The sequence below is a fragment of the Carassius gibelio genome, chromosome A12 (genome assembly GCF_023724105.1).
Source record: "Carassius gibelio isolate Cgi1373 ecotype wild population from Czech Republic chromosome A12, carGib1.2-hapl.c, whole genome shotgun sequence".
Classification (NCBI taxonomy): Eukaryota; Metazoa; Chordata; class Actinopteri; order Cypriniformes; family Cyprinidae; genus Carassius; species Carassius gibelio.
The window spans coordinates 13,024,171-13,048,026 of NC_068382.1; the positions used below are offsets into that span (position 1 = coordinate 13,024,171).

General features: G+C 36.6%; 1 protein-coding gene across 1 annotated transcript; it reads left to right on the forward strand.

Annotated features, from left to right (window-relative positions):
• Positions 1-3,684: 3,684 nt before the first annotated feature.
• Positions 3,685-23,200, forward strand: LOC128025331 (protein shisa-9B-like). The gene is made up of 4 exons (XM_052611581.1): positions 3,685-4,268; positions 12,885-13,006; positions 19,353-19,475; positions 21,763-23,200. Exons 1-4 carry the CDS (start codon positions 3,709-3,711, stop codon positions 22,221-22,223), a joined length of 1,266 nt encoding a protein of 421 aa, XP_052467541.1. The 5' UTR covers positions 3,685-3,708; the 3' UTR covers positions 22,224-23,200.
• The last annotated feature ends 656 nt before the right edge of the window (positions 23,201-23,856 follow it).

A 23,856-nucleotide genomic window follows, 5' to 3' on the forward strand; every position in this document is an offset into this window, starting at 1 on the left:
TATATTCTATCTTATAAGTAAATATAAAGAGAGGAGAGTGCAGTGTATCTGTTAAAACTTCTCCATATCAGGACTGTCAAGGCTATATTTCACGCTTCAGCAAATCCATCCAAGACCTTGCTTTTGACAGCATTCATTTCATAGCACAGAAAAACTGCACTGCAGTCTTTCATATTTTTGCAAAAAAGGAGAGAATGACAGTCGGGCTGCCAATGACAAAGGAATAAATAGTTTAGAAATTAAAAAGGAGGCCCTGAGGCGAGTTGATCAGAACATTGATCAGAGGCTTTATCTGTTGACAAAGAATAATTCATCTTTGACGAAGATGAATGTAACATGTGACCACAAAACAAGAGCGCCTGTGAATGATTTACAAGTAAAATGCTGACCTTGTTACATAAAGAAAAATGAGAATCCCTTAGGTGATTGAATAAAGGCCATGGTAAAATATGCACACACACACACACACACACACACACACACACAGAGTTCAACGTATTTTGGTGAGAGTACACATCTATCTTCCATCCTGAGAGCCAAAGGGATACATATTAAATTGGGGCGATTATTCAGATTCAACATCATCAACCTCATATTCAGTCCTCCAAATGAAGACAGCTCCCACAAGCAGGGATAGTCCACCCAAAAATCTAAACTTTTTCCTCACTTCCTCAGGTCAATCCAAACCTATATGACTTTCTTTCATCTGTCAAACACAAAAGAATTGCAATGAATAAGGACTAATAATGAGTCTAAACTGGATGTGTCTATTGTCATGTTGCACCACAACAGCTCGAGGCTGTCTACACTGGACGCGACAAAAAGACCGTTGAAAATCCATTTGTGCTTCATGTCAGAAGTAGTGTGAGCATTTGGAGTACATCAGAAATATATCAGACAATCAGTTTACATTTGTGAAATTTATCACTACTATTATTGGGTTCTTTTGTCTTTTGACACATTGCTGAAACTGGAAACCCCTTGAAACCCCTCCATCAGACCTGTTTGACCAGGCTGGGAGACTAGATAAGACCAGCAAAGCAGCCTAAGATAAGTTTTAGCAGCGGAAAAGCATGATCAAAGCATCACAGATTGGTCCACATGACTCATGCTCTGTATTTCAACTCTCAAAAGTTTTCATAGACCCCTTGTGTTCATTTATTCATCTAGTCTGATAATGCCTTAAACTATCAGTAAGTGTGTAGTTAGTCCCCTAAGTTTAATTGCTATAATTCTGCAGATTTACTTATAATAATCAGTGCAGAAAAATCCATGTGGACCTAGAAATGAAACAGAAAAGCCTGAGTGAGCAGGCGAACTCACAGTCAAAAAGAACGATTGTAGTGATCAAGAAAAAAGTAGGACAACGTTTAATCGAAATTTTACAGTTTACAAGTAATTTGACTTTAAAGTCATCAAGATGCTTTGCGTTCTCAAAAAGAAAGAAAATAAGGGTAGAGTAGAAGATATAGATTAAAAACAGAAGAGAGTGAGAATTAGTTTGAGAGGGTCAAAGAGATCTGAGAGATGCCTTATTCATCCTGTCCTCCTTCCTCTCTTCAGAACGGCAGGTTATGTTTGTCACATCTTAACCCTGTGTAGAGAGCTGATCAAAGACACGAGTCCCCTTTAGAGCCCATCACAACCGCACTGTACGTGAAGAATGGAAGAGAACTGCAGAAAAACTGCAATAACCTTGTAAAAGCAATAGTTGGTTTAATCATTGATATTTTGACACTGGACAGTTTGGACATTTTCTGCTTGTGTATAAAGTATCCGTTTAGTGCATACAGCATTGCAGAGGAATGGTTATAAGACATGGTGAATACCGACGTGCTGACGGACAGGGGGTGGGGGACACTTCAAGAGGACGTTAGCATCAAAGCGTATCAAATGTAGATTTATGTTCCAGCTCCATTTAATGTTGACATAGTTTTCAGGTTGAAGGCTATGTCATTACAAGCCACCAAAACTATATATTTACATTACAATTTATGGTACAATTTGAATTAATACTTCAAAACCAACAACTAAAAAAAAAAAAGTATTAGAATAAAGTAAAAGTATATATATATATAATATATATATATATATATATATATATATATATATATATATATATATATATATATTATATATATATTTTTTATATATATATATATATATATATATATAATTTGCATATTTCGTACATGTTTGAAAGTTTGTAACATTTTTGAAAGAAGTCCCTTATGCTTACCAAGGCATGCATTTATGTAGTTAAAAATACAGCAAAAACTGTAATATTGTGAAATTATTTTACAATTTCAAAATGTAATTTAGTCCTGTGAATCCATTTTTCTGTCTTTCATTTTAATATGCTGTTTTGGTGCTCACAAAACATTTTTTGTTATTAATAAATTTTGAAAACAGTTGTACTGTTTAATATTTTTGCAGAAACCATAATTATTTTTTGGGAATTCTTTGATGTCTACTGTCACTTTTAATAATAATTAAAAAAAGAAAAACAGTATAACTTTAATCTGCATTAATACTTCTTTTGCAGAAAAAAAGGATTCATTTGATAATAATAATAATAATAATAATTACTGAACACAATTACAGAATTTGACTGGAAGAATCTTTTATAGTCACCTTTTACTCTCTAAACACATAGAAAAAAACATGAATCAAATTTAAGTTTAACCAAGAATTGGTCATGAAGCCCTTACACACCATATTCTAGTCTCTGCCGATGGGATGGTTGAAATATCCAGAACACACTGTTCAAATGAACATTATTAATGGTGAGATGTTACTGCTGCAGAACCAGCTGACACAGTTACAAAATATTGATACACAATGAACCTCAAATCAGGATAGAGATGGCTGGCCAGTGAGAATATTTACCCCTTTTTTCTGCATGTTCTATTTCACTCACAATTAGATATAAATGCAAACTAAAGTATTTTATTTTGTAGATTTTTCAGTATCTATAAAAGTCTGTGACCTAAGCTCCTCAGTGACATAGTGTCTCCTCCCCTTTCACAAAATACCCAGCAGCTAGATGTAAAATATGCCCCCCCCCCCATCTCTCTCTCTCTCTATCTCTGATATGCTGAGAACAGAAGGGAGGAGTTTTAATTTGAATCCTGAACTGTTGCCCTTCACAAAGCTCAGAGACAGCACTCTGAGTGGATCGCTGTGGATTAAAACACCTGTCTGTTGGTTCACTTTTTATTTTTATGACAAATTTTTGAAAATTCTTGTTTACAGAACTGAAAAGAAAGTTTTACCACTGGTGAGCACGGAGAACAAGTGTTGAACAGTGATTTTCAAACTAAAAATGAGATGCATATCTGGAAAGGACCAGGGCAGGACAGCAAATGTCCAAGTATTTATTTTCGCTCTCAAAGGACAAAGGTAATGTTGCTGTAATAGAAAAAAAAACCTTTTTTTTGTTTTGCTTAAACAGTACTTTATTTAGGTAAAATGCATGTTTTTATTAATTGAAAAAAAATCACAATATTCATAAAAAATCCCCACAAACTTTTAAAAGTTTTTTTAAATGGAATATTTTTTAAATACATAAAAAATGAATCTTTTAAACCTTTTTTTGACCATAGCTGTAATTGTGTGAAAGTCATTCGGCGCTTTCCAGAATTCTTCTTGAAACATTTATGCTTGGGTATCTTCATTCTCAAAGTGAGGTAAATCACTGGGCGAAACATGGCTGGAAATAGTTTTTTACTACATCTTCTGCTCACTGCCTTTGTGGGACGGGCTGCTAAAGCACAGGACGAGACTTCTATTGATACGGGCATCCAAACAGCCAATCAGACTATAGATCCTCTGTTGATTTCTGTGACATCAGAGGGGCCTCCAACTTTGAGCACACCTGCAGAGGTGGAGGAGGACACTGTGCCGTCCACTGGCACCCGCTGCCGGGGTTACTATGATGTCATGGGTCAGTGGGACCCTCCCTTTAATTGTAATGCAGGTATATTCTTGTACTGTTGCGGCACCTGTTTCTACCGGTTCTGCTGTCAGTTCCGTCAGCAGCGACTGGATCAGACCTCCTGCTCCAACTATGACACTCCAATTTGGGCCAACACTGGAAAACCTGTGGCCACCAACACTGAGGTGCAGCCAGACCACGAGCGGGATCGGACTCACATGATTGTGTACATCATCTGTGGCGTGGTGGCCATCATGGTCCTGGTGGGAATCTTCACCAAACTGGGGCTGGAGAAGAGCCGTGGAGGCCAGAACGACCCCAGAAGCTCCAGGTGAGTAGAAATGAGCTCAGCTACAAAACCTATCGATCTACTGGAAATATATTTTAAAAGTATATGCAAGCAAACTCAGTGTAATGTTTTTGGACATTCAACTGCATTTTATTTTGAATGCAACAATAACGTTTTAGAGCTTGGATTTATATTAAATGTTATTAGTTTTTTTTAACCACTTAAGTAAGACTTAAGAACATCTTTACATTAATTCATAACTACCCTGATATTTCATTGAAGTGACAAGCATGTGAAGTGACTGACAAGCATTAATGGCAAACTTTAAAATATACTTTAATCATTTCTGTCTTGTATTTAAATGTATTTGTAATTACACACTTGTAATGATTAAGTTGCAGTTTAGTACATTTAAAACTAAATGTAACTTCAAATCACCAAATACAGTTAAAAACATCAAGTAAAAAGTATACTTTACAAGCATGCTTTAGTATGTAATGCTGCATTCCCATCCCAGAAATTGTTTTAATTGTAATTGCGAGTTGTACGAAACCTCATAATTACAGTAATTTCAACATACAGTATCATGAACGCACCCTTAGACAACACATCAAAATACTTTAAAGCAGGGGTCTAAACCAGAGTTTAGCTCCAACCCTAATCGAACACACCTGAACCAGCTAATCGGGACTTACTAGGTATACTAGAAACTTCCAGGTAGGTGTGTTTGAGGCAAGTTGGAGCTAAACTCTGCAGGACCGAGTTTGAAGACCCCTGCTTTAAAATAAAACTTTTAATTTAGTATTCTTACAAAGTGCACTAAACACAGCCATGTAAGTGTACTCTCTTTCAGTACACTTTTATTGCAATAATATTATCTGCATGCAGAGTTCTTTAAAAACATACTTAGTTATAAGTATGAAGTACACTACATGTGCACATTTAACAAAATTATGCGTACTTCATTTTCACAAGGACTGACTTCTCTTTAAATGATAAATGTAAGGTTGTCTTAGATTTTGGGTTAAAGAAAGCAACTTAAAGCAACATAAATATGCTGCTGCCTACATTTTTTGGAAAAGCCTTTGCACAAGAAACAGAGCTATGTTTTAAATTGCTGTCTAGGTTTTGAAACAGAGCTAAAGACTTACAGAAGATTTAATGCGCTTTTTATGTTAAAGGTGCTAATAGTGACTTAATAGTTAACCAAAGCTATTTTAGTCAAGGACCAGCCTTTACATCTGTATCACACACAGTATAAAACCAAAGACCAAGTAACAGCATCCAGCCAAGACTAAAGCCATTAGTATCTCTTCTGAATTTAGGAATCATCTGTACTACAGACAAAAATTTTAGAGTGTTATTTTAATATTCATGGCATTGATGCATTAAAAAGCTTGAATATTTCTTTCTTATGTCTCACTTTCCAGTTCTCCTTCTCGGTTCCTTTCCCTCCAAACGTCAAATTGAACCTTTTGTTCTCATCGCTCTAAATATCCAAAATCGCTTTCTGAATATCAAATGACCTGTCATGAGCAATATAACAAAATACGGAGAATCTATAATTCTCTCAGAGTTCTGCCGTAACCCTATTTTAGACAAGAAATTACCCAATAATGCAAACAGCCCTATCGAGATGAACACATTCGGAGGACGAAAATACTCATCCGAAGATTAGCCCTTTTCCGAGGTTAACACCTCTCCAAAAGCATTTCCCACAAGCTCAACACTGCACACCAGATTAACTCTTCTTACAAGATTAAGAGTTCTGCTGAGATTAACACTCCGCTTTAAGATTAAACCAACTTCTCCACAGATTAACTCTTTTTGAAGCAACTGCTAGACTGCGCAGCTCTAGAGAACTAATTTATGCACTTCCATTCACACCATTAAAAAGAAAACATTTTGTCCCAGATGTCGAATGGATATTGAATTGGGCTCCTAAATAATTTCCCACTTGCACTTCCAGTCATGTCTTAATATTTAAATGCTACACTAGTGTATCATATTCCCTCAGAACTCTCCAATTTAAGCCAAACAGGGAAGAGAAAAGCAGGTTTTATCTGTCAACGTTAACACTCCATCTATACTTTGTAGTCATAGTTTTGTCATGTAAGCACAGGAAGTTGGTCACTGCTGAACAATGAAGGACATAGGCAACACAGAATGTGAGTCATGATTATGTGAGACATAATTCACTGAGGATTACAGCAGTGATACCGCAATCCATGATTCAGATCACATCTTAAACAGGATGCAGTGGCCAAAGGCAGGATTCTGTGCCATACAGTATCCCATCTACAGTTAAAGAAAATAATTCTCATGCTGGGCAGGGTACTCAGCCATATGGGTGCCCCGGGGGCTCAAATCTTTGAGGTATCACATTTATATAACATGAGCCCTTCTGGATCTGGCAATGATTTTTTTTTTTTTTAGAAAACTGGATTTTAAATGCAACTTAGCCCATAAAGTGTTACATTGATAATTAGGTTGTATGATTATTGTAGATAAAAAGCTTGTAAAATACTGTGGCAGAAACAGAAATAAAATTACATTTACATTTCATCTTGAACAGCTTTTCTTTGCCACTGTCAGTAATATTGTTTGTTACTGTTTTTTTTTAAGCTTTGCAATGACATTATGAAAAGTGTTAAGCAAATGAATCTGAATTATATATATATAAAAACATTTAACAAAAAATTATTTTAAAAGTTTATATTTAAATTCTAGGCAGAAAAAAAGATACATGCATGGTATGAAATGCAAATAGTTTTCTGATAATTCATTAATAAACTGTTTTTGTCTGTAATACGATGGCAAAAAAAAATAATAAAATTTTGGAAACATCCTTGTCACTAAAGCATCAATCTGTTTGTATATTTCATACATAGTTTAAATGGGTCTGTATATATACATGAAAGTGTATAATTGAAAATGATAAATGATATCTCATATTTGGGTGTCCTTGGCATTAATAAACAATTTGAAAACCTCTGGCACTGACAAAAAAATATGTTTTTGATGTCACTGCACTGGCTACTGCAGAACAACAAAAGGATAAATAACATTCAAGACTACAATAAAAATTAAATTTGATATTCCTGAAAACATGTATAAGTTGTGATTCTTCATTAAAACCTCCAGATAAATATTAATTCAGGTTTACTTTTTTCCGAAAGAGGGTAAGAAAGAAGGGCAGAATAAGGAATGACCACAATATTAAGCAGACTATAGTTCTTCTAAATCCCCCCTCTGCTCCTCCTGAGCTTGTTTGTCAGATTTTAACCTGTGTCTTTCCTGTGGCTCTAAACTGTCTGAACTCATTTGACATGAATGAGATGTGGCGGTTCATGACTGTGCGCTGTGTGTTTGTGTGTTGATGTGTATGTACAAGTGTGTCTTTGTGGTTCTCAGATTCTGGAGACGTCTCTCCCGCATGGTTGAGTCTTAGTGGGTGTGCACTGACATTTGCATCCTGCTGGCCCCCAACCTCTCTCTCATCATGGGGACTTCAATGCCCTCCTGTTCTTCTAAGGTTAACACGAGAGTCTAAGCTCTCTGAGAAAACTACTCATTAGGGCTGCACAATTAATCACATTTCTAATTGCGATTACAATTAAGGATGCCACAATTACATAATCATTCAAAGCAGCAATTAATCATTCAAAGTCCAATAATGTTATTCTGCATGCTTAATATGTGTTTTTTTTCTTTCTTTCTACAGGTTATTGTTTTAATTTAAGTTTAACATTATAATACCATGCATGTTTAAATATATATATATATATATATATATATATATATATATATATATATATATATATTTATAGAAAAAACAATTCAATGTGTGGTTCACATCTGAGGCTTATTACCATAGAAAGGCAATAAAAGTTAATAGTTTTAGTCATTTTATTAACTTATTTTATGTTTGAGTACATTTCAAATTTGTGTTTTTATTTTATTTTATCAATTCAAATAAACTTGATTTCTTTTAATTAATAACAGTAATTAAGCTGATTAATACACACACACACACACACACACACACACGCACACACACATACACACACACACACACACACACACACACACACGGGTGTTTTTTGTGAAAAGTGGGGACATCCCATAGGTGTAATGTTTTTTTTTCTGTACAAACTGTATATTCTATGGCCCTACACCAACCCCACACCTAACCCTAACCCTCACAGGAAACTTTGTGCAGTTTTACTTTCTCAAAAAAAAACTCATTCTGTATGATTTATAAGGGTTTTGGAAAATGGGGACATGGGTTATGGTTGTGTCCCTATATGTCACAAAAACATGCCCACACACACACAGTCTGGTGCACTATCCATGTGGGGACTCCCCATAGGCATAATGGTTTTATAATGTATAAACTATATTTTCTATTGCCCTACACCAACCCTAAACCTAAACTTACCCCTCACTGAAAACTTTCTACATTTTTACTTTTCTCAGAACCTCATTCTGTATGATTTATAAGATTTTGTACCAATGGGGACCTCAATTTAGGTAAAGATTTTACCATGCCCAAAAAGTTGCTTAAGATAAAGAGCAAAAATGTTTTACCATGGTAATAAGGATTTATAAACAACCATGAAATAATTCACCAAACTTTTGCTGCAAATTTACAATATGCCTACTTCTGCTGTAAGTTTAATATGAATAGTGTGCAAATTAATTCATATGAATCTGTGAACATTAAGTAAATGACATAAGGGCTTATTGGGATCGCATAATTTGAATTTAACTAACTGGTTATCTGCGGGTTACACATTACAAGAGTAATTTGTTTCTACATAGCATTAAGTGATATAAAGCTGTTCCTTCTGCAATATTATTAGATATGGCACCTTATGAATAATTGCTGATAAAATCACTCAACACAGATCCAAAGATCCAGAATCTCATTCCACATAAAATGCAGCCACACAGAGGAAATGTGACAAGGCTGCCTGTATAAGCTTTCATTGGATGACTGCACTGCAAATGCAATGAATTATGTAGTAATGATAATTATGATTAAATGAGACAATCATACTAATTATACATTTGAATCAAACATAGATCTGTAATTTCTGTTAGTGTAGCTATCAGATCTTTATTAAAAGGGTGAAGCACTTTTGGTTCTACTAGGCATCTGTATGCATGCAAAAGAAGTGAAATAACAAAGCCAAACAAATCTGAATGCTTGCACATTAGTGTAGTACAAAACCTTTGAGTAGATGAATGAATTTTACAAATATTATTTGCCTTACCACAGACCTTTAAACAGATCTTCTTCACAGATTTCACACATTTATTTCACAGAACGTATTCATAACAGGCAGGGCCAAACAATGGCAAACAGCAACATCAGGGTGAGACAAAAGAGTAATCCGAAAACAGGCAATGTTCAGGGCAGGCAGTAAATGATCACAAAAGACAAGAATCCAGTCCAAGATCAAAAACACAGGCAAGGTAAGACTAGGCAAAGAACAAGGCAAGGTAAACAACAGTATCGTCTGCAACACTAAACAGTAAAACGTTTGTGTGTATGAGTCCAGCTTAAAAAGTATGTCAAGTAGGCAACAGGTGAGTATTCAATGAGTTCCTGGTGAGGGTAAATGGAGTCCGAGGTGAGAAGGTGACCTCTGTGGTGAGCGGGAGGAACAGCAGGGACGGGATTCAAGACAAAAAATACTTTCGTTAGTTGTTTTCTTCTTTATTAAGCAAACCCTGGGGAAATTTGTAAGAACAAAAATGCATCAAATACAATAATTTAGTGATGGAGAGAGAGAAAGAAGACAATACAAATTGGCCCTATAGTGATTGAGCGATCATGGCAGATAGCATTGCTTCTGACCCAGCATGGCTCACTGTCAGGACACAGTTTCTGAAACCCTCAGGAAGTACTCAGCAGTGTTATCCCAGGATGCCCTTGTTCTCAGATCTCACTGTCTCCCAGACCTTATTCTGTATTTTTTTTGTGAGCGAAATAAATGTGTCATGCTCTGGAACTAAAACTCAGTGTATGTGAGTAAGACATCAGGGCAGCAGGAGTCAGGATTGAGTCACCCGTCTCAGCAGAAGCATGGCACATCCTCAAAGTCACCCTCAGTGGGGACAATCATGTCCACATTACTGAAAACAACCATACAAAGATTAGGTTGCTATCCTCTTACAAGATGAATGCATTAGCAGGTAAACACAATGGACTTAATAAAATAAAAATATAAAAAAGCAACTGTCACATTTGATTGATAAGAGATACAGACGTTAGGAAAAATATAAAAGGAAGCCTTACATACTGATTAACAAGGAAACTAACAATGCTCTTACAAGTCCCTTCAAGGCGCATCAGTTCACTTGACAGTCAAGTTAGCTATTTCTATGTATATGATACACAAATAGTTACAGTATTTTTATTTTTCCTTTCTATAAATAGAGTAGAGATACAGTTCCTATCTACTTGAATGGGTAGGGTTAGGGTTAAGTCCCAATTAAAGTATTTGTCAAGATAATGTTTCAATAATATTTGATATGTATCAACCAACATACAAGTTAATAAAATTCATTTTAAGTTGCCCCTAAAGGGACATGAAAAAATATGGGATGGGAGGAAAATTATTAACAATTAAATTGTTCTGCGTTTCCTAACAAATGTTTTGTGTTCCACCCAACAAAAATTCTGAGAATGTTTTGGAAGCAAGTGCAAATTTTTCAGGGGAATGGAAAACTTTTGTAAGTGAATGCAAAGTTTCTTGTTGAAACACAGGACATTTTTTAAAAGTAACTGCAAAAATATTGAAATATACATTTTCTTCACATCTTATATTTTTTTAATATGACCATGTCATCTCATGGTTTCATATATTTGAAAAACTACATTTATTCTAATCAAATCTAACAACAATGGTGTCATTGATTTCTCAACAAATGTTTTAGCAAGTTTTAGCTAATGTGCATACACATTCTTGACTCTAGCAGACCTGATTGGTTCTATTTATTAATAGACAGAACTTCAGTTCCTACAAATACCATATACACCACTGCCATTTATATTCCATTTCCTCCGCTGTATCGGAGTCAGTCCTGCCAAAAAAGACCAAAAATGCTCAGGCACCGGTATCATGGATATACTGGAAGAGGGGGACAGCTGTTCAGGATCGTCCAGCCCAATGATACACAATAGGTGTGAGCTCCCCTGAGAAATCGAGAACAAATAGATGATGTTTATCATCTAATTTGAGTTCAGTTCTACTTTCCTCAAGAGAATTCTAAAGCACCACGGTGGGATGCAAATGGAGACAGCACAGGAATGGCTGCCGTTATCCGGTATAATTGCAATCCATTTCTCTGCTCCATTGCAGATGCCTCTTCTGTCTTCCATGAAAATGTCATCACCAGGGTGAATATATTCTCATGCCTTTTTATTGTGTTGTTCTTCTTAGGCCACAGTGGCCTACTGCCATTGGCATTGGCCGGCCAAGGGCCAGTGCGCTTGTGCTTGACTATCACATTAGATCACATCACAGTCCCTTGTTGGTTAAAGGGTGTTGGACAGAATTAGAGACCTCACCAGGGATACAAGAGCAGGCCATAGGAAATAGAGCAATAATGGGGTGTCAATGGTTTGAAGGAGGACACAGGGATGCAGGAATGGGTTTGTGAGATCTTGAACTAGAGTAAGCAACACGGCCCTCGAAAACAGGAAGTCCTGTGGATGCCAAGTGTTGTTAACCGCTAATTTGAACCCAGTCTGGGTCATGTCCTAATTTCCCTCCCCTAATTTCCTGTTAAACTATACATTTATAAGAAGAAAACAGTAAAATTGTAAAAAAAACACTTTTCTCATCATTTCTTTCAGTATGGATTTAGCTTTTTCTTAAAGAAACTGATACTTTTATTTAGCAAAGACACTTAGACTTATACATTGTTGGTAACACAATGGTCCTTTATTTTGGTCCGTAAAATAAATTGTTACCACATTGTTACAAAACATTCTATTTCATATAAATGTTATTCTTTTAAACTTTCTACCACAGAATCCCGAAAAAAAAGTATTATTGTTTCCACAAAACAGTAGCCACCACAAATGTTTTCAACATAATAATATTAATATTAATATTAATTTTCTTGAGCACAAAATCGCATATTAGAATGTTTTCTAAGGTATGATGTGACACTGAAGACTTGAGTAATGGCTGCTGAAAATTAAGCAGTAATAAGTTACATTTTAAAATATATTCAAACATAAAACAGTTGTTTTTAAATTGTAATAATTTTCCATATTACTGTTACTGTATTTTTGATAAAAATATATGCAACCTCGGTGAGCACAAAGTCACTTTATAAAAAAAAGTATTAATAATAATAATAATAATAATAATAATAATAATAATAATAATAATAATAATAATAATAATAATTAACTACCCCAAACTTTTGAGGTACTGTGTTTATAAATGTAAAAATATAATTTTAATTAGATTTCCTTGAATACTTTTGAGAACTTCAATTCTATAGTGCCCATTTGCTACGTCAGTTTACATTCAGAATTAAATGATTAATAACGAAGCATTCTCAGTTTAATTCAGAATGATATCCCTGTTGGAAATAATGGTTGGGTAAATGATTATTCTTGTCTCCTCACAGGACTCTGCAGGAGTTGCTGAAGCAGCCAGGTGGGGAGCTGAGTCCTGTGGATGGAGCTCTGAGCAGCACAACATCTATCGGAGCAAATGGTATCTCTGCCAGGATGCTTCGCAGCCGCAGTGGTGAGATCACTTACACTGCGGTTTTCCCTAAAGAAAAAAAATCTCTAAATATTCTTCATTTATGGATGCATCATCTTTGTACATGTCTGCTCACACTGTTTCCCAAGGGGCTGACTTCTCAAGAGTATTGCAAGGCAACACACACTCTGAATAACTGGCTCACAGCTGCTCGCTTTTCTTTCGTGTTAATAGCAAATAAATCAACAAATACAAAACAAAATAATTAAATGAAGTGCATGAGTTTGCTCATAGAGAATTAATGGCTGGAAAATAAATGGTTGTAGATTTGAATCCTGAAATGTTCCACAAAAAAATAATTGAGTTATTACAATTGCGCCCCATCTTAATTGGACAGTTCACATATTTCTGTCATAATTTACTCACCCTCATGTCATTTCAAACCTGTTGTTTCCTCTGTAGATCATAAAATAATATATTGGACAACATTATATATAGAGTTTGATTTCAAATTTTGTAATTTTTTTTGCGTTTCTGCCAAAAACAGTATTGTATCTTGTCTGTATTAAAAAGTAAATTTGACATTTTGTGATATTCGCAGCATTATAAGGTCATGTTTTCTCCCTTTTTTTTCCAAACCGTGACAAACGATAGTCTCCCTTTTTTGCACAATGTGATATATCCTCTCCACCATTCACAGCACACCATTCCATGCACTCAGTAATGGTGGCACTTTGAATACACCTGGCATCCTAGTTTTCCTCATCTACTTTGTACTTTGTGATCAACAAACGAGGGCTGCATGATAAATCGCATGCGATTGTCATGTGCATCTCATCAGTAAAGCCAGTTCTGTAATTAAAGGCAGGGTAAGCGATTTTTCAAAAATGCTTTGGAAAACTGATTCGGGCTGAATAGCAAAACAAACTTGTAGCCAATCAGCAAAAAGGGGCGTGTCTACTCATGAGGTGGAGAGAGCGTTCAGTCTACAGGATGGACATTAGATGAGACGAGCAACAGAAAGATAGAGATGGTGGATAAAAAACAAAAGAGGAAAATATCTGTGGAACAAAAGAAGGCTTAAGGCAAGAAGAAGGACCCGTATAAATGTCGTTGGAGAGAACTGGAGATAACTCAAGGAGTGGAAGGCCTATGATCGAACACTGAGGTTGCTTTGTTTCTTCTCAATATCAGTTGTGTGCCACGCTCCAACAGCTAAAGTCTTTCAAAACTGGACTCAACATATATATAACAATATATATGTAACAATATATATAACAATATATATATATGTTCTAAAATATTTTGCCACGTCCCGAGTAGACATGGTGTAAAATTGGTTTTGCTTTGTGTCACAGAACTAATTGTTGGCTGGGTTGCTTATGTGTGGGGCGGAGCTGTCAAAATAGAGGCGACAACCTTTTGGGGCAGGGGTGTTTTTTTTTGTTTTGGTGATTTCAAATGTCAACATTTGTCTACCAGAAATCGCTTACCCTGCCTTTAACAGTTACGTTAAATCTCCAACACGTGCTTTCAGATGGAAATTATTCAGATACATTTAATACACAGAGCAGTAGATCACTGACAAGCTACGCTATATTGCATTCATTAGATGAATCACATTCGATTATGGAGGCAACATTGATCAGTGGTAGTGTTTTTATTAATGCCATTTATGTTTTTTTTTTTTTTACAGCACATAGCACTAGTCAACTTAATGAATGTAACATGGCAAAGATTAATGCAGTTTTGGAAGTTGAATGTAAGGGAAATATAATTTTGGAATTTCTGTGGTCTAATATGATGTTGTTGTTGATTTTCTTGTTCATGATGAAATTTTATTTTATTGTTGTAATTAATTTATAACATTAACATAATGACCTGTTGAATTCATTTTGGAAATAATGACTGATGGATGCATTTTAGTCCAGTGCCTTTATATTAGATTAATATTGACCAAGTTCAGAGGCTGTCATACAGTATGTGGATCAGCTCACTATGTTGTGTATTTTCATAGGTTTCAATATGAAAAATAACTTTCACATTGATTGAATGGATTTATTGCATTTTGAGAAAAAATATAAAAGGCTATATTAAATCGTTGAAAAACAGAACCTGGATTTGAATTTTTTATGTTATTATAACCTTAAGATGCTATGTGAAAGTTTAAAACTAGATCTAAATTAAAATCTAGATAAACTGACTACTTCCCCTCTGTTTCTTTCTATGCCTCCCTTTTTATCTTTGGGTTTCTCCCTCATTTTCTTTTCCATTTCCATTTCTCCTCAAGAGGCAGAGGAAAATACATCTGTAACCCCATTTTCTTCCTCATCTATAAACTCAAGTGAGGTCGTCTCATCTGTTATTCCACTCGGTGGATTTACACAGGCGTGAGATGCAGCGGGCTTCAGACCGACAGTTGATGTGGGGTTTATGTTGATAACCAGAACCTGTGCCAGGCTTAAGCGGCACACTTTCCTCTCCTCTTTATGAGGAGGATTTAAGTTTCCTCCACAGTGCTTAGAGGCTTTAGCGATGTGACTGTACACATCTCTCCACATCTTCAGTAATGGTGTGAAGATTATAGCACTTGTGTAGTTCTAGGTCTTGCACTGGGAAGGTGATATTCAATGCCAGGGTTCAAAAGACTTGTCTTCATGTTGGCATCCATTATTGGAAATAATAAACTGCCACACAGCCTGGAAGAGCCACACTGCCTGGAAGAGCACTAGTTAGTTAAAGGGCCTAAGGCTGTGTGATCACAAGAAGCTTGAAAAAGACATTATTTATTATGGCACCAATAGTGGTACATCACATTTAGCCCCATAGGTCCCTTTCATTTTAGTCAACATTAACCCTATTTACTATTTAATAAAAATTCCTGTGAACAATTTATCACTGAATGATTCACTGGTCTCTGCTTCCTGAGCACAGTATATCTGTAGATGTTCACTTCAATTGATACACACAGATGAAAGTTGAGTTACATGTTTACACTGCAAAGGTGGAACAGAAGTGCTTCTGAAGTGGCATTTAGGTGCCTTTACACACACTGAGAGGTGGCTCAGAGGTGGCTTAAATGCATTTAGACAGCAATCACAACTGTTTACTTTGATCCTAGGTGCTGAGGTGGGTCTAAACAGGCATAATTCAGTCATTGTGCCTTTTCACTGAATTTTGTGCAGGCACAGAGCAGCCTTACTGGAACTCAGCTGTTGACCTTTAGTGAAGTTTAATGCCATAATATAGTACTGTAAATAAATTAAGTATAAAATTACCATATGTTTGTGTAATATGCATCCATCTAATAATACACCCATATTTACATCCTTGCATTGAGCCTCCATGAAATGACCCTTAGGATTCTTTCTATAGGTAAACACTTAAAATCAATTCAATCTTATCTATGATTAAAACAGGAAGAAACAATATCATCCATGAAAATTTTTTTATGCAAGATTCGATTTAACTTTTCCAAAAAAGTTTTTAGACTACTGAAAGGTTCTTCACACTAGGAAAAAATGGTTGTTTTAAAAGCAGTTCACTAAAAAGGTTCTTTCTCTAATGATTGTCATATGGCATCACTGCAAAACTCCCCTTTGGAACTGTTATTTTTAAGATTGTATCATATTCTTTCATTCATTTGCATCATTTGTACTTTCTCTTCATTCTCTATTGTACCAAATTGCATAAAGCCACAAATAATAATTTACTGTAATTTTGCAAGAATAATCAGCCATAGTGAAAATACTACCTTGAACTCTAAAAACTTATTTTAATGGCATTTAAGATTCCATTAAGAACACCAATAGGACAATTCTGGTTATTTATAGTTCAAAAAAGGGTCTTCAGATTATTGAAATGTTCTTCACATTTAGAATAAAATGGTTATTTTAAGAACTGTTCCCTGAAAGGTTCTGTGATGGCCTTATGTTCTGGAACCTTTATTTTTAATAGTGACAGAAGATGTTAAATGACAGGGATCCAGTCAAAAACCACAGAGGCTAATATCAGTTATAGGAGCTTGTAAACCACACACAGCATGTGTGTTTATGTGAGCACATGTGTTATGGGATGGCAGTTTCATACACAAAGACGAACAGTCCAATTTTAGATCTCCCCTTATGCAGTCCGCTCTTTAATTCTCTGCTTCCGGAGACACACACACACACACACCTCACGCTACAGTATCACAGACGTCTCTATTGCTTCAGGGCTAAGAACATACACAACAGTCCCTCATAGTGGGAGATGGTAGCACTCCAATGAAGAGCACAAACAATGACACACAAATACACAGATGCCACCCCGTCCCATATTAGTGCATCTCCGCTGCACATTCTCAATCCCCCATTCAATTTACATTGCCATTTCCAAATATGACTGGCAGGATGTTTATATCTGAGTTTATATGGACATGAGGTTTCACTTTTGGATACTTTTGGGCTCATTTTGTTTTGAGTTATACATCAGTCTGTCCCTGAAGCCAAACCTCAGCTAAATGGTAACTCACTTTAAAATCCATCAGTAGTTTGCTACATAACATTACCACAGTCGTAACATAGATGCTTTTGGAAAAATGTGACATAGTTATGGATGGATGGAATGGCTATAGACTGCACTGAGACTTGTGGGCTGTAAAAGTTATTCTTACATTATTTAAACATATATTACATAATATATTTTACAGTATAGAATATAATATTTATTGTATTTTATTAACCACTAGAAGTCTATAGGCTCCAAAGATGTTCAATTTCTGCTTTCTTAATATTTTTTTATACTTAATATATTTATTATATTTTATGAAAAATATTTACTTGAAGATTAATCTTGAGAGCAAGTTAGTTTTGATAACATTTTATCCTACATTAGATTTCACAATGTACGCTCATAGTCGCATGGAGGGCAATAATGCTGGACTTTAGGACCTCTGGGAATATGAAAACGGTGGCAGCCGCTTTGGAAATATGCATGACTAATATCAAGCTAAAATTCTCAGTACTTAATGCACACAGCTTTAAAACATTACATAATGCATCAAAAGCTATTACCCCTCTGGACTCCCTGACGATGATTTTGACTTCAAAGGTCTAGTCAGAAAAACCTAATGAAGACATTAACGTGCACAGAGGACTCCTCACTTTTCCATCCTTCTCGTACAATTACATCAAATACACTTAATCTTAAGAACAATCTGGTTTGATTTCTCTTTGTGATGGCAAGTCTTACACCGTGAGAGATTCTTTACCCTGACAAACCCCTTTCATTAGTTTCTCCCTTTACTCTTCATCATTATCAAACACAGCACAGAGTTTCAGGAGGGCACACAGATAGTAAATGGTGGTTAACGGCACTGCTGATGTTGTATTAAAGCTAATGTCCTCAGGGCATCACACTCTCAGCTGTTCAAAGTTTAGAAAAGAGAGCCGGTCAAAGGGATATTACTTCCTTTAACAACATAAAAGAGTAAGACTAATCTACACCTGCAGCGACTAAAAAGCACAGTACTTTCACAAATGATCTTGAGCAAACTTGGTTCAACCAATGTAAAGTGCATGCAAATAATCATCGGAATTACCCAGACATGCCATCAGAACATCATATTGGCTTTCATGCAACATTCAAAGCATTAAAAACACTAAGGGATTGCCAGGGTGATTTCAGAATGAGTGACACATGTTCCCTCTAAAAAACGGCTGTCCACATCTCTCAACACACTGCTCAAATGAAATGTGACTAATGAGTAATGGATCAAACAGGAAAGAAGGAAAGCAACATCTAACGTTCATTAATTACATCAATGTCTTTCCTGTGCTGTCACCCACAGCTTACAAGGAGAAATAGGTCATTCAGACTGAACCACATCTCAGTGGTCAATATAGGGTCACTGCATATAGAACAGATTTAAATAGGTCTCTATTGCAGCTCTACAGAGTGACTCAAACACAGACACAGCATGTTTTTCTGCACATTTTGTATGTGTAGTTTAAGCTAAATGAATGTTCTCGCCTGAAAGTAAAATGGCATTCTTATATAGATGAAAACTGGTATTTCAAACAAGAATCTTTATGCTGACTTTAATCATTACCAATGTTGAAAACAGTTGTTTTGCTTAGTATTTTTGTGGAAACTGTGATAAATGTTTTTAGTGTACTTGAATAGAAAGTTTAAAAGAACAGCAGTTGTTTGAAATGGAATAGTCACTTTACTGATCAATTTATTGCATCCTCAAAAAAAAAATCCTTCTGACACCAGACTTTTGAACTTAAGGATATATATATATATATATGAAATACTCGCATATTCATACACACAATACTGATGTACTGTAATCACATGCAGACAGTCTTTTTTAATGTTCTTCTACCATTCTTCATTATTCCAGAGCAGTACCATCTAAACAATGCTGGCTTCTCTTTTGGCACATCTGCCGGACTCTCTCATCCTCAAAGCAACCTCAGTATACAAGGCCTGGCGCTGAATAAGTACAACTCTCTGAAAGCAGTTGGTAAGAACCATGGCATGTTACTACGCTAACAAGCACACTTCATTCACAGATGTTGGATTATTTCATGCTCTGCTGGATGCCATAAATAACCATCCCTAAGTTTGACTGACAGAATCGGGGAAGCCCTCTGGTGTGGTGAGGACCACAGTTGGGGCACTACAAGGTTACTCTGTTTCTGGTGACTACACAATCAGACAGATATGCATATTCACGTGTTTTGTCAGATTTACACACACAATCCTTACAACACTATTATTTTCTGCATCACTGAATTTTTAGCCTTATTCGGCTTTTAAAATAACAAAAGAAGTATAAAGAGTGGAATTCAGTTTAATTTTCAGTCTAAGCGTCATGTTTACATTTACATTCAGATTGATGCTTTTATTATTCACTAGAAATTATATATACACGATAGCGACACAGAAAAATTGGTTTTATGAGTGAAAGCAACTAGTTTCTGTTCTAGTTTTGTCAAGTTTAATAAACAAATAATAAACAGATCTTATTGCATTTTGCCAAAGAATGAAAATTTTTAAAAAGAGAGCTGTCGGATTGAGAGGTGCTCCTTGTAGTCCATTAACTTTTAGGCAGGAGCATTAGCCTGCCCTACATTCTGTGAACATGTTAACCCAATAGTGTTTAGACAACACTGATTCAGTGACAATGTCACATAGATAATGCATACACATTACTAGCTACTTACCCAGACAGCAAGCAGTTTCGGCCCAGATCTGGCCCACATTTGGCCAGATGTGGGCCGGTTCTGGGCCGAAACTGCTTGCTGTCTGGGTACACATATGAACATGTCTTTATCTGACTGTTACCAAACAAAGATCCAATGCCGGGATGGTCTTCAATCATCAGATGATGCATAATGACAATACAGCCTTTGGAGTAAGCTTGAGGATTTTCAGATGTCATCTGCTTGAATCACTTTGTAGCAAAAAGAAAGTAATGAATGAGAAAAAAGGCAAAAGTAAAGAACTCAAAAAAAAAAAACCCCCGCCAATCTGACATCAGTTTTTAAATCTGATACTGGATTTGATGAGGCTGAGATCATATATATAATGTGTCACTTCATACATGTACACACCTTCTAAAACGTCATGATTTACTGCAATGCAAGAATAAACAGAACAAGTGTAGCTGGCAGACATTAATGCGACGAGACAGAGCTCGCAGGTAAATACCGTGACAAGAAAGCTAACTCATGTCCGAGACATGACCTTTAAACATTTCAGTCTATAAAGGCAAAGTGTTTAATAAAATAGACAAGCTCTCACAGGACATCTCAACAGGAATACAGACACTGCTGTTTCACGTGCTTCATCAAAACTTGACTGAAAGTTGATGCATTTAACTTATGGTAGCACCGGACGAATTTCCAGTGATGCACATTATTTAATTTGTTCTTTGATGAGACTTTTTAAAAAGATTTAGTTTATGTAGATTATGTGTACATGGCCTTTAAATGTCTTTCAGTTGGGCTATCAAAAATAAATAGCTTTAAAATGCCATCTAAACATCTTGGATAGAATGAACAAATCATACCAGTCTGTTTTGGTGAAGTCGGACCTAGACAATGCAATCTTCATCCGACATGTATAGATGTTAATTGTATTACAGTTGGCCTCACCATTCTGCACATGCTCCAAAAGACAGGTGTTACATAACATGCATTTAATCCTTTAAATATGTAATGTAGCCAGACAGACATGGAGCTCATAATACATGGTGATGGAAAAATTATCTGCTCACAAAATGTTTGTGTTGCCCTAAGAAACTGTGTTTGCTTGCAGAACAGAATACATGCAAAACTTTTACATTCCCCCAAGAAACATTGCATTCTTTTTCAGAATTCATGTGTTCCCCTAACTGCATTTAGTCACAAAAATGTCATGTTGCCCAGAGAAATTTTGCATCACATGCAAAACATTTGCATTCTCCCAAGAAACTTTGCATTAGTTCGCGAAACTTTCGCATTCCCCAACAAACTTTGTGTACACTTATTTAAATATTGTGTTCTATTGAGATACTTTGCAGAATAAGAATGCCAAATGCATTTTGGCTAATTTTCTCTATTACAAAACACATTGGAATATAAACTTTCCTCCCATCTCTTATTCTTTTACATGCTAAGTAGCCACATAAAGACTGAAGCTTCACTATAAATGTTCCTGCTATAGCTCAGTTATAATTGTACAGTGTTAAAGTTTGTAAATGTTAACCACCATTTACGATCTGTGTGCCCTCTTGAACATTTTCCATTTCTTCTTCTCCCATACAGCCGATACTGCAAGCAGGGGCTACTACAAAAGTTATCCACTAATGGATTTCTCTCAGCACCATTCCCCTCCTGCATCTTTCCAACCGATGCAGATGCATCCAAAAGACAAGTCGTATCTCCACCAGGTCCTCCCTTCCCATGACATCCATTCCCCCCTTTCGATCTCAATCCCAACCAACCAGCTAGAGAGGACCCGCATCCCAAAAACCACCACCCACCCTCAGCTTTCCAGCTCAGCCTTCCAAGCTTGGGATTCTGGACAAAGACATGTCCACCGGCAGACCTCGCACCCAGGGCAGTCCACTCGCCGTCAGACCAACAGCAGCAGGAGACAGTACAGCGCAGAAACACTACCGGAGTTCCTCTCCCAGCCCACGGGCTATGGGGGACAACCACTGTATCAGCCACATCCCAAACTTAAGGCCTACCAGACCAACAGCAAGATGGAGGTCACTGTCTGAGGAAACAGGAAAGAAAGAAACAACAATGCTGACTGTTACCAGTCTGTATGCACCAAGACAAATATGAGGACTATGTAGTCATCCCTACTTTCAGTGCTAAACCCCTCTTGTCTAAATTTATAAAGTTTTTTATGTGACCCACTTTTCTGAGTTCATCTTTGGCCTCTGTGTCACTAACAACGAGGTGTGTGTTCACATAGGAACACAAGAATGGCGCCCGAAGCCACATTAACTCAACGAGGACAATGCCATCATCACGTCAGCCTAAATCTAAGTCATTAAGGGACATTATCCTGGCAATCTTTTTGTAAACACAACCTCAGGATCAATTATGTGAAAAAAGATGCAAAACAAACTCATTCTCCTGCCCGAGAAGAGGCACAGAGTAACACCCAGACGCCTGCTGTCACACTAGGATTTAAGGATAAGCTTTGCTGAGTGTGTTGAGGATTTTGTGCTAATGAAGAAAGTTTTTTTGAGTTTGAGCAAATTTCACAATTTTCCTCTCTGGCTTCGCAGTCTCATTGTGAGAAAGTCACTCATTAAATCACTCATTTGTTGAGAAAAACCATAAGGCACGCCAATCTGGTACCTGTGGATTACAGTCACCTTTGCATGAAAGAATCAAGTTGTGCTGTGAGTAAAAATGACACAAACTTGACGACAAATCTGATAAAGCACCATGAATCATGTTTATATCGAAAAAGACCTCAAAGCTGAAAACTGTCTAGAAGCATTTTCTTCTTTTTTATTTATCTATATGTTTAGATCTTTTTTGGGCATGCTTACTTTTCTTGGGACAGAACTTAACAGGTAGCAAAGTGGGAGTGAAAGAAGGCTGGGATTGAGAAAGGACCACAAGACAGGACTCTGGTTCCCCAACTGGAAATGCACTACATGTCGGAACGCTGTCCTGGATGATTTTTCTATGGAAACATAAGGGAGAAAGTCTTGTTTTTATGAGTTTTTACATTCAAACTGTCATGATCCTGCCCTCGTGTCCTTGATTTTTCCTAGTCTTGAGGCAGGATCATGGCAGACCCATGTTTTGTGTACAAGCGCATGGCCTTGTCTTTGGGCCATGTGCTTGTGTTGTCTCGTTCCCTTGCCCCGCCCCCCTTGTTAACCTAGTCGTGTCGTGATTGCCCTATCTGTGTCACCTGTCGTGTCTTAATTGTTCCCCCTATTTAGATCTCCTAGTGTGCTCTGTCTTGCGTCGGTTCATTGTGTTACTTATGTGTTTCTCAGATGTGTTCCACACTTGTGACTGTGATTGTATCCTGTATACCGTGAGTGTTTGTTTATAGTTAGTGTTTAGTGTCTTTATCTGGTCAGCCCTGTCTTGTTTGGTTATTTAGTCCTTACCCTAGCCCTTGTTTTCCCCCTCGTGGGTTTTTGTTTTCCCTTTTTGTATTTAATAAACCCTTTTGTGTTGAATCCTGTCTGCACCTGAGTTCCTCCCTTACCAATACCTGACGGAATGAACCGACCACCAAGGAACTCAGCAGGCAGGAGGGCCTCTGAGCTTCAGCGTCAGGCGGAGTTCCGGAGGCTGTGCTGGACGTCGTCCCCCGCCGACAGGAAGGGGGTCACCCTCCCATACTCGCCTGAGGGGGAATGGGTCCTCCGTAAT